General features: G+C 38.5%; 1 protein-coding gene across 1 annotated transcript in view; it reads right to left on the bottom strand.

The window, feature by feature from the left end:
- LOC126199478 (kinase suppressor of Ras 2) overlaps positions 1–10,954 on the bottom strand; it is a 139,053-nt gene extending 128,099 nt beyond the window's left edge. Inside the window, exons 1-4 of the mRNA XM_049936403.1 lie at positions 10,541–10,954; positions 10,246–10,383; positions 3,415–3,589; positions 2,598–2,861 (exon numbers count right to left, since the gene is read on the bottom strand). Of these exons, the coding sequence (XP_049792360.1) occupies positions 2,598–2,861; positions 3,415–3,589; positions 10,246–10,383; positions 10,541–10,681 (718 nt within the window). The 5' untranslated portion in view covers positions 10,682–10,954. The remainder of the gene's footprint in view (positions 1–2,597; positions 2,862–3,414; positions 3,590–10,245; positions 10,384–10,540) is intronic.
- Positions 10,955–12,939: the final 1,985 nt, after the last annotated feature.

Raw genomic sequence — 12,939 nt, 5'->3', positions numbered from 1 at the left:
AGTGAGTCAGAGCAGCAGGTGTAGGTAGCCTGTAAGGCAGGAGGTAGAGACTGCAAACCATGACCGCAAAGTCAAAGTGGACCTAGTTGGCAACTGCTTCCAATGTGGTACGAAGGGGGTTCCATGTACTAACAATGTCCATAAGTACCAGCATGCAAACGTCACTGGAAGCCCCTAAAGGACCCACATGGTTCAGACACAAAGCACAGAACCATCGAAGAGTTAGAGAGTGACCATCAGTAAGTTGAGATTCTTGGAGAACGACAAGCTGGACAAGTAAAAGGTAATATGGGACTGCAGGTCTGGTAAGTGACAGTAGCATACTTTACAGTTCTATTGAATAAGCATGGAGTGGGGATCCAAATAAGCTGGAGCCAATCGTGCTGCTAAGTCAACATCCACCATAACTGAGGACGGAGTGACACCCATAAATAAGAGGTCAGACTCAGGTTGCAGAGGAGAGATGCCACCTCTGGGGGCACCGGAGGAGCTTTGTCCTGGAACTTACATTTCTTCTTTTCTTTCACAGGTCAAGGAGTGCAGCCCCCCCCACACACACACACAGAACTGAAAGAGAGCAGGCATCCTTGAGGAGCATGGACTGTGTTCCCCGTGGCCGAGTTGCGGCAGCACGCCTCCATTCTGGGAGACGCCGGGAGGAAGAGGGGAGTGGGGGGGGGGGCGATGTCTCTGGGAGGGAATCCCACCACCAGTGGGTGCTGCTGAAGAAGGGGGACACTTTTCACTTTTTCGGTTGGAGAATGGGAGTGGCATCCGGAGGGGAGGGTGTGGGGACCACAAGGGAGTGAGAGAAGAGAGGGGGCAGGGATGAGTTAAGGAGGAGGGGACAGTGGTAAAGGACATAACAGAGGCAAAGTCATACATCATCGACAAAGGGTGAAGGAGATCATATTTCTGACGAGCCTCGTGGTGTGGGTGCCCACATTCACCATGTAGAGGGCCCTCCGTACAGCAGGAAAATGTGCCCAAAATGCAAACAGCAAAACACCCCATGTCTCGTTTCAATAAGTTTCCAACTCATCTCAAGGCAAAGGGGATAAGTAGGAAAATCATCAAAATGTTGCTGCAGAACAATGTTTGCACTATCCTCATAATCCAGCAACATTTCACAGTTTAACATTTCTTTAGAAACCCTAAAAACAAGGAAATTTTTAAAATGAGAGCAATTCTGTTGCTAAGACACCTTTTTCTTTCAGAGTATATTATCAAAAAAGATTTGTTGATAATAACCAAGGCCAGTCTCCAAGCAAAAAAATTTCTCTAGAAGTAGCTTACAAACTACGTCATATACTCAAAATATTCCCACAAATGTTGAATCAAACTCAGAAAATAATAGGCCAAAGAGCTTTTACAAACAACCCAGCAAAGGAATGTTTATTTTATTCAGTTCCTCAAGCAAGAGGATTTATCAGATTTTCCAATCTTTTGTGCTCATTAAGTGAAACTTCATTTGACATTAAACTCTGATAACTTACATCTATTACAGATCCTGGCTCTGCTTCTAGAAACAAATGGCTCACATATAAATCAGAATGCATATGCAATGAGCCTGTTGTTGTTGTTGTCGTCGTCTTCAGTCCAGAGACTGGTTTGATGCTCTCCATGCCACTCTATCCTGTGCAAGCTGCTTCATCTCCCAGTACCTACAGCAACCAACATCCTTCTGAATCTGTTTCATGTATTCATCTCTTGGTCTCCCTCCACGATTTTTACCCTCCACGCTGCCTTCCAATACTAAATTGGTGATCCCTTGATGCCTCAGAATATGTCCTACCAACCGATCCCTTCTTCTAGTCAAGTTGTGCCACAAATTTCTTTTCTCCTCAGTTCTATTCAGTACCTCCTCATTAGTTATGAGATCTACCCATCTAATCTTCAGCATTCTTCTGTAGCACCACATTTTGAAAGTTTCCATTCTCTTCTTGTCTAAACTATTTATCGTCCACACTATGCTTATCCACGTCTAAAGCGCTGTCGCATGAAAAAGCTTTTTCAATAGCTGATCAGGTGATATTTTATGAATGTTTGGACATTTGACCCACGAAAATTGACTTTTAAAATATAATAGCATGTAGATCCACAATGTAAGTGATAACTTTTTGTGGTAAGTTCTTATAGGACCAAACTGTTGAGGTCATCGGTCCCTGTAAGGCATAACTTTCCTACACTGAGTGTTCATTACATGAAATGCCAGTTTTTAACCTGCAAGATATGAATCAAAACTGTGCTAATATTCTAAAAAAATATCAAAATTGGTCCAGAAACTATTAATGCTAGCTGACAACTGCATGCATAATAAGTTAAGCTCATTAAAGGCAAACATTTTACATTTCATTCTGTACATTTGTTATGATTGGTAAATGTGTTTTCTAGTGTATGGTGCTTAGCAACCAACATCTTGTGGCAGAAGCTCTGAGTTAGGCAAGTCATCTTACTATTTATTCTACTGGTAATCATTTTTCTTTTCAGGTGAGCCATTATACAGCCAATGTCTATAGTACTTTGAAAATTAAATACCTAAAACATACAAAAACTATATAATCCAAGATTAAACGACAGATGTTATTGTTACTCACAGCGACTCTTGCTTATAGGCGGAGTGTTGGGTGGTGTATAGCGAGGCAGCGATGACACAGATCCTGAACCAGTGAGTGTACTGCTACCACCTGACCCACTCTGTTGCAAGAAATCCTCAGAAGGAACTGAAGAACGTGATGCTCTGGTTCTGGGAGGTCTTGGTGATGAGTTACTGCTGCCTTTCAGTACCTGGTGCCTGTCCCATGAATCCCAGTACAAGGTCATCTCTTCTCCCACCACTCCTTTGCCACACATTAGCGCCTCTGCATTAAAAAACATGTAAATATTTATAGGTACATACAAAAAACTCTAAGTAAAAATTAGTCAGTAGAAAGGCAATAATCTGATCAAAGAACAGAAACAATATGTACAAGCAGAACTGAGCAATATGAGAACTAGTACCATGATTGACATTAAACAATAATGGCTACAAAATTAGACACAATTCCACTATTGTTTTTGTATTCTTAATTCCAGCTTCTTTATAGATCACACCTTTAACTTACTCAAAGGCAATTACATTACATGTTTTGACACAAAGCCTTCATAAAATTGCAAGCTTTTATCAAATGATGACAGCTTCGAACATGCAACTTGCAAGAAACTAGCTGACATTAAAATGTGAATCAAATGGGCTCTAATTAGTATAAATGAGAGTAAACAAATGTACACACACACAAACACACAAAGAGAGAGAGAGAGAGAGAGAGAGCAAAAAACAGTAGCTAATTCCTTTAAAATCTGTTCTTGTCCTTTTAGGCCAAGAATGTATCTTTGTAAGGTGCTGAACGTGTTATAATGGGTATTTATACATACCAGTGTATTTTCTAAGGTTCTGCAGAGCACGATTGAGCCTTCTGACTTCTTCCTCCCTTGCAGTCCTCTCTTCATATGACAAATTGCACACATTTCTGTCAAGAACCAACATCCTTATCTCCCTTTCTGATCTCTCTCTTAATGCTTCTAAGGATATCACTTTCTCGCAAACAGCCTGCCAAGACAATTCAATCATCATAAAAGCACTGCATAAATTTAAAATTTATGTAACCGAAGTACTTCATTTAATGTGTTGCCAAAACCAACTAATTCTACTTAATGTCATTAGTATTGTGAAAATACTTTTATGTATCATTACATTAGCACCTTGACATGTCAAAAGCCTATGCAAGTAGGCTTACAAAATAACATCATACATGAAGAAACGATGTACTATAAATCTTATGTCAAGACAAGGGTAATAAACAACAAAGTAACAATTAGCACTTAACAGTAATGACCTCACATGAAATGGTCACACACTGGGTATCTGGAAAAGCTTTGCCTTTTCTCTTGTGACTTCCCTCTAAAGTCACTTCACCAATTTCGCTGTCTTCCATTCGCATTACCACTACAAACTTAACACACAAACAGCGCTTTCCGAAGTCATAAGCCATGCCAAAACAAATAGAGAACCACTCCTCTTGCAGGGTAATATTTATTTGCTTTTAAAAAACAACAACTCTACAAATCCATACATATTACAAAAATGGAGTGTGTGTGTTTGTTTTGCACATCTCGTCCTAAGCCTCTGGACCAAATTCCACCAAACTTGTACATATATCCCTTACTGTTGTTCAAAAATCACTGTTAGGGTAAGAACCACCAATCTATCATAGTTCAGGAGACACGACATCATAAACAATTAGATGGGTGAAAAACTACTACATTGTGCATAAAGTCTTAAAACGTTTATTATTTACTAGAGAGACATTTCTGTAATCGAATCAACTTAAGGAAATTCTTGACACCTGGTAGCCCTTTTGACACCTTTCAAACAGTTGTAGGTGAAAACAATCGTCTATAGAGCTATGAAGAGGCATTGGCAATGAAATGTTTATAAAATCACATTGTAGACATACAAAGCAGCTGCACCCAGTGTACAGAAACTGTCTGGGATATTACACTACAAAAACAGTTTTTTTGTATTGTTTCTAATAGGAAACTGGCAAAATGAATACCTGAGGAATGCCAGATTTGCCTGTTAGTAGTGTAATAAACACAAGCAATTCTTCTGAGATGTTCACTGCTTAACAACAGTGAAATATATCATGTCATACGACAAATGAAGCAGCTCGCATCATCACTAAGATACTAATGACACTGCTTCAATTCCCAACATAAGCTTAGACCTGCGCATGTTGCTAACTGCTTATGTTTTTGTCTCCTCCCTGTTTATTACTGAAATCTTTTATCCCTCTACATGTAGCTTAACCTTTTTCCAGTGTTAACCATAGTCTGTTTTGTCTTCCTCTTGCATTCCCTCTCAAACTTACTTTTGGCTTCTGTTGTTTCTTTCATTAATTCCATTCCTCATCCAGTGCATTTCCACAATTTTACACTATCTTTTTCATGTTTCATGTGAACTGTTTCTTGTATTAATGCGATTTTTCAGTTTTTTTAATTTATTTTTTAAACTTTTGCGTTTCACATTTTGTTTTGAAGTTTCATTCCATCTTATCTCACTGTGTGTCTCTTGACTTGCAATCCTAACCTACTTTTCCCACTACGTTTTATGTTAGAAAGATTTCAAATCTACCCGTTTGATATCTTTCTTGTGACACCAAATGACAAAGTTCCAGACATCCAAACCTCAAGATACATCCTGCTTGCATGCACAGCAAGAACTGTTGCCACCTTTCCCACTGGAAAACATACCTTCAACTTTTTGGCTGCTGCAGACAGGCTTGATACATGCTGAGCTGTGCACTGTATGATTATCGCCTAATGCATCTAGCTGTGCTAAGTAGCCTACACCTTGACTACTACTGTGCTGGGGCTACCTGAGCGGCCTACCTCACCCTGTGCTGAATATTTCTAGAGTGCTTTTTGCATTGTTCTCTCTTGCTGCTCAAAGATTCGCCCCTGAAACATTATTATAGGTGAAAAAATTAAGTTTCTGACTTAGGACTGCCTGCGAATTAACAGCTGTTACAAATGTGTAGGGATTTAAAGATTACTTTTCCTTCAGTAGTTCCTCACACGTTTTTGGTAACCCATTCCAATACTCATGTGTTGCTTTCAATACAAGTCAGTGTTTCAGTGTTCCTTCACAGCTATTTTCTGTTGCTGTGTAGATTGTACTATTTTGTTGCGTGTGAAGGTTGGACGTCATCAATAATACAGTTTTTCATTATGGTACCTTCACAGTCAAGAGAGATCTTGTCACTTCGTGTGGTGAACAAAATCTGTTGATGGTATACATTTTCATGTATTGGTGTTCATTGTGAACCACACTATAAACTTTTGAATCTCTTTTATTGTACCATGAGCCTTCTTTGGTAGCTTCAAGACTTATCTTTCACTAAACTAATCGAGTGCTGAATCGCTGGAGGTCCATGACAGACTGCGCCACATACAGTATATCTAAAGCAGGGGTTCCCATTTTTTTTCCTCAGAGAGCACTTTGAGAATCCTGGTATTTTGATGAAACACTTTGTTTTGAGGGCTAATAAAATTTTTTCTTATTCAATGATTACTTCAATTTTAAATCATAACTAAAAATGTCAGTAAAGATGCCATGTTGTTAATAATTTTTCACAGTGCACTTACTCACTTCCCGCAGACCATCAGTGTATCATGGAACATAGTTAGGGAAACCCTGATCTACAGAACAGCCCTCACTTGGTAATATGTTTCCTGAATTTGCAATACCTTCTTGTCAATCAGAAATGCATGAATTAGCTCTCTGTAATGCAGTTAGTAATATTTCAGAACTGCAATGTAATTTCTAAAATCAGGTGTACATAATCCAAACCTTTCATCTTTTCCTGTGTGTTTTCTGGTACACCAATTTATCCATGGACAGCCACAAAGGACAAGCTGTGTAGGGGGCCTGAACAGTTTATGGAAATGCTGTATGTAAAATTGAAAATCAGATCTTCAAAGCACTGGAAATCATGTTGTATGAACATTTCAATATCACTTTTGAATAGTTCAATGACAATAGATTTCCATTTATTGTTTTTGTTTCTCTGAAATAGTGTTTGTTGTATTTTTACTTTCATGTAATGCACTAACATAATACACATCACAGCACTTCAAAACCTCCATTCGGTATTTGTCAGCACAGTGTTTTCTGTCAAAAATAACATGAAGAGTGGCAGGCTGCTTCGTACATTGCCTAGTTGACACTTGTCCCGAAGACAAATCATCAATTGTGTGTTTAAGTGAAAGAAAACCATTTTCCAATCAAATCTGACACTAAATGTGCTTTCTTTCTTGGTGTTTCAGTATCACTTCTGAATTCTTTAGATTTGGATGATCTACCAATTTCTTCTCTTGTTAAAACACAAGACTGTACGGTTACATATGCTGGAATAGGTGGCTTAAGACAGTTGCTTTCAGAATTTGTGGAGGAGTTATTATTACATTGACATCAAACAAGTCACCCTCACTGTTGCTGTTCACGAGTACTTCCATTAATTACTGTGACAAAAGTTCCAGTTGGTGTGATGAATGGCATTAACCTCTAAATAAGGAGAAATTTAAGTTAATGTACTTAACTAGGTAAAATACTCCCATAATTTTCGACTGCAGCATAATTAGTGTGCTTCATGACACAGTCACATAGATCAAATCTGTAGGTGTAATGTTGCTTAGAAATATGAGGTGGAATGAGTATTAAAGAATGGTAGTAGGAAAGGAGTATGGTCCACTTTAGTTTATTGGAAGGATTTTCGGAAAATGTAGTTCATCTGTAAAGGAAACTATGTATAGGAGCCTAGTGCGACCAATTTTGAGCACTGCCCAAGTGTTTGGGATCTGCAACAGGTCGGATTAAAGAAAGCCTTCAAAACAGTTCCAAGTCAGGCTGCTAGATTCGTTAATGGTAAATCTGAACAACATGCGAGTATTACAGAGATCCTTTGGGAACTCAAATGGAAATCCCTTCCAACATGCATTTTGCATAAGGATCATGAAAATAAGAAAAATTATGGCTCATATGGAGGCATACAGGCTGCCTTTTTTCCCTCATTCTATTTGCAAGCGGAACTGGAAAGGAAATGAAAAGAAATGGTACAGGGTACTCTCCACCACGCACCATACAGTGTCTTGCAGAATATGTATGTAGATACCAAACCACCCATAAAATAGCTGATAAGAAAAACAATGTGATGCCACTCATGATGAACAGAACACATAAAGGAAAGTGAAAAACAGCAAAATGAGATCACAACTGACAAAGTACCTTAACACAACTCAACTCAGCAGTGAGAAACTGGTTGGCAAATCCACTGCAGACAAACTCATCAACAGCACACAGGCATTTAAGAGGTAGCTCAACTACACTATGGATTAGCACTCAAGGGATAGCAAGGAGATCTGAGTTAATCTGTGAACAGTGCCCAAGGAAAACTCGAAAGTTGCACTTAAACATGTCAACAGCACACTGGCAAGCAGAGCGGTCAAGCAGAATAGTAGTTTTAGGGTATGATAATATATTTCCCTGAATCATTGCAAGACATGAGACTCTTAAGAAAATCATGCATCCTAAATCATAAGAACAAAGAAATGAAGACTGCGGTTTAATACTCCTTTGACAACAAGGTCATTAAAGATGGACACAAACTCCGATGTAAGAAGGCCTATCCCATCATTTGCCTTAATTACAGGGAAACAACAGAAAGCTAAACCTGGAAAGTGAGGCAGGAATTTGAACTACTGGGTATACTCAGTGGCTCCAGTACTACCAACTACCAACAAAACTGGCACATTTCAACCTAACTTAGAAATACGCTAAAGACCACAAGACCACAACCAAGATTTGGGGGCGGGGGGGGGGGGGGAGGATTGGAGGAAAAGAGGAGGACGAAGGCCATTATTACACCTTAGTCCACTACACCTCCTCTCTTTGTACATTTCATAGAAATTCTATTTATCCAATTTACTAAATGTGAACACATCCACAAATCTTTAAACTATAATGGAGAGGAGAAGAGGCTGGGGGGTGGGGGAGGACAAAACAGTACTGTCGCTTTACTTTCCAAAGCAAAACAATTACTGTATCCCATTAACTGTATCAGCTTTTCTCTCTAATATCTTCACCTTCAAGCTTGTCTCCTCCTCCAGTCTTCACAAGTGGCTTCCTCTCAAGCTTGGGTCTGAGTAACCTGGCCCTCGCTTCAATCTTCCCAACTAACCAACATTATTTTTATTGTTACAATTAGCAGTAATTGGAATTAGCCTAATGAATGTAAGCACTGGCCATTCATTCTGCCTCCTTGTAATTTAAAGAATTGCATCCCAAACATTGATTACATAGTAATACAGATTCTATCGGTATTATAAAGAGCACAAGCTGTTAAATCAATAATTTGGTATATGTTTACCTCTCTACACCAATACTTCCTTTCAACCACAAAAAGTGGCATCACTTAACCCATTATTTTTTTTGCGATTTATGTCGTCGAAACTCTAATCCTGAAGTATGTTGTGAAAATGCATGACATTTAACATGTAGAGTTCTTTCTACATACTCACGAGTATGAAAAATAGATCCAAAACTTCAGTTACAGAATATGACAGGTAGACATCAAAAAGTAACTCAGGAGGATATAAGTTACATCTAAAAGCATAAGCAAATCATTCATCATCTGCCATATCATAGCATTTTATACCAAACCAGCAAATCATTATTCATCTGCTGTATCACAGCATTTCATAGCACACTTGAATAATGAAGTCACTCCAGTGAATTTGTAATTATTAATTAGGTTGTCACTTAACCACTACGTGACAGCTTTTATCCAGATGTGGTGGGTCAACTGAACCTTTTGATACCAGATGGGAGATTCATTCTGTAACCCAAGGATGATAGGGTGTGCAATACTGTATGTGCCTAAACATTCAGGGCACGAAAACTGCCAGCATTTATTTTGCATCTACATTATTTTATCAAATATAAGTTGTGATGAAAGATCAAGTTCTAGGACAGGTAGGAAACTGCCAATCTGGTCACGAGATGGCAAACACAACAACCAAATCTTAGATGTGTGTTACACACTGACATGTAGTGTAGCCCCATCTAGACTGAAAGTTGAGAATTTGGTAGAGTTGATGAAGCAGTAATGAATGATTCAGTCAATGTGATGTTGCTATCGACTGTCTGAGCAATATTTAGATGACTTGTGATTACATAACACTAACAGAAACCTTTCTGCACATATGTAAGTTTACACTACAACCAAAACAACACAGTAGTAATTAATCCTGTATCAACTCACTAAGATGGATGACAGCTAAAACAAAAATCTGCCTCCCCATATCAAAACCAATGGTTTCCAGTCATAAAGCCCACTAGGTTGGTTACAAAAATATACGGTATGCCTACATAAGCAGTTTATATACTACCAGCACAGACGTGCTAATGCTGGCAATCTATGTAAGATCAAACATTTTATGGTGTTAATTGTGTAGGAATAACGTTGCTGGCATGCATTAAAAGTCTTATGTTGTAATGCGGAAATGCAAAAATGGGAACATGAAAACAGATATGAGTTGGTGGCACAAAACTTTTTGCGAGAACACAAATATACACACTTACCATTAATCAAAACAATACTGAGTCAATAAACATACACTTATATACCATTGAGCTTGTGAACATACCTTTATGGATTCAGGGCTGAGACCTACAACCAATAACCACTGTCTTAGAGATGGCAGATGTCTTATCTCAGGTGGGAGTGAATCTCCAAGTTTTGCTTTCGTAACCAGTTGTTTTGAAAAGAGCTTTATCAGTTTTCCCTATGAATGACAAAAAATGAAATATTTTCGAGTGTATGGAGAGAAAACACAAATTAAGGAAAGCAACGGCCTACTAACTTTGAACGTAATTTTCTAGCTTATTTGCGACAGACATGCATTTTCATAGCAAAAAAACAACAGATCACTGTGAGCTCACCTCTAACGTTCTGATTTCTTGCTGTGTAAGTTCTGCACTCGTTGCACATTGTGTTCTCAATCCTTCTAAGCGATTAGCAGAAATGTCAATCATTGACTGGCAAACATCTAAGGCATGTCGTTCGGCATCCTCGTCCGCCATCGCACTTGTTAGACTAGCCGCAAAAATATTTCATCTTGCGATAGCAACCACCCATCCACTTTCAACATGATACGTGTATGACTGAAAAGTAAATACATTTTCCAGATTCAAGTCATGATAAGACATGCAGCCATCTTTGAGATATACTGTGTCTCGTTTATTACGAGATTTTGTGGAGGCGCTTCAGAAATACGAATTCACAATCGTGTCTGCTATTTTTCTCAGTTTCAAATTTAGCTCACAAAATGTCACTCCTCAATGACGCATGCTTAATATCGATTACTTCTAGTACTGCATGTTTCCATTGTGCTACTAATGCAGTACATATTGTGTTACTAAACTTTGCGCACCGCACTGCGTGAAACTTTGTATCTTCTGCGACCTTAATGGGAAATCTTTGTCCACAACACCGCGAACATTTAAAACCGGCAACGTTTCTTTAATATATTTGATACTGATACCATCAGATCTATGCCTTTGTCCTTATTATGTACTTTTTTAAGTCATACGTCAGAAAACGGTACAGCGCTGCAATAATTTATCAATTTGCATGGAACATCTTAGTAAATAACATAAAGAGATATGTGGATATTTTGGTGTTCTGTGATTCGCACATCGTGCGACACAGACATTTTTTTCAACAATCGAAAGAAATATGGGTACATAAGGCCTATCCACTGTGCCAACTTATAACTAAATCTGAGGGGGAGGGGGGGGGGGGTGCGATGGGGAGGTTCACCGCGGCACAGCGCGATTAATAAATTAAGAGTAGCGGTATACTGTAGTAATGGTAGTAGTAGCTTTATTCATCCGTAGATCTCTTTTTACCAGGATATACGACATGTCAAAGTATTTGCAAATTTAGATCAATTTAAAGTATGCTTATTCGTATACACATATATTTACAGACTTCTAGTAAGACACAATCATTCGATTTACTCCTGGTATACAATACTTTTTTTTTTTTACAAATAACTTATTAAATAATGTAATGCCACATTGTTCACTCATATCTCACTATCAGTCACACTATAAAAACCATCTGGGATGTCATCAAGAGGGAGCTGCGAAAAAAAGAGGAGAGTGTATCCAGCACAGAAACAAGACAGTGCGGTAATTTAATTAAAGAAACGAATGCAGTTGCAACAGTCTTACATGAGCACTTTCTAACAGCTTCTGAGAAATCTGACCGTAGTGGTTCAGTCAACGAGGCTATGGACCTTCTGAAAAGATCTGGTCTGTGCAAAATTAATCAAATGCTCATAGCCCCAGTGAAGTGAAGTGAAAAGGATCATCACTAAAATGAAAACCAAAATGTCACCTGGCTTTGATAACATCTCCACTAAGGTATTTAAACATTGTCATGATGCCATTTGTGTATTACTTTGCCATATATTTAAAGAATCCCTTCGACAAGGTATTGTCCCTGATAGAATGATGTTCACCACTGTTCAAGAAGGGGGAAAAACTGATGCTTCTAACTGCCGCCCTATATCCCTTTTAACATGCTTCTCCAAAGTTCTCGAGAAACTGATGCATAGGAGAACTGTAGAACACCTGAATTTCCACAAGGCTCTCAGTCAATGCCAATTTGGTTTCCAATCAGGCCTGTCAACTGATGATGCCATATTCTCCTTTACTAATAATGTTCTCGAAGCACTGAACAATAAATTGGCTTCAGTTGGTATTATTGCAACTTAACCAAAGCCTTTGACTGTGTGAGCCGTGAAATCCTCCTTTCAAAAGCAGCCTATTATGGTTTTAACTGACACAGTGGGAATATGGCTCAGATCATACCTGACTGACAAAAAGCAGAGGGTATCGCTGAATAGCGAAGATGGCCCAATAGATTCATCTGGCTGGAGAACAGTTAGTGTAGGCCCTTTGCTCTTCCTTATTTTTATCAATGACCTTCGTCACTGTTCTAAGGCTACCATCAAATTTACTCTTTTTGCAGAAGATACATTCCTTGTAATTGAAAATACACCTGAAAATGATATTGCATCATCTGCAACTTGGTCTTCCATGACCTCCATAAGTGGTTCAGAGGCAACGGCCTAACTTTAAATCTAAAAAAAAAAAAAAAAAAACTCAGTTCATATATTTCCATGGGTCTCACAAAGTTCAGGATGACGTAAGTCTAAACTGTAATGATAAAGATATACGTCAAGTTTGTTCAACAACATTTTTAGGCCTCCAAATTGACAATAAATTAAATTGGTCTTGCCATATTTTGGACTTGAGAAAAAGACTTAGTT

This window comes from Schistocerca nitens, chromosome 1, assembly GCF_023898315.1.
Source record: "Schistocerca nitens isolate TAMUIC-IGC-003100 chromosome 1, iqSchNite1.1, whole genome shotgun sequence".
Lineage (NCBI taxonomy): Eukaryota > Metazoa > Arthropoda > Insecta > Orthoptera > Acrididae > Schistocerca > Schistocerca nitens.
This window is presented reverse-complemented; position numbering and strand designations above follow the sequence as displayed.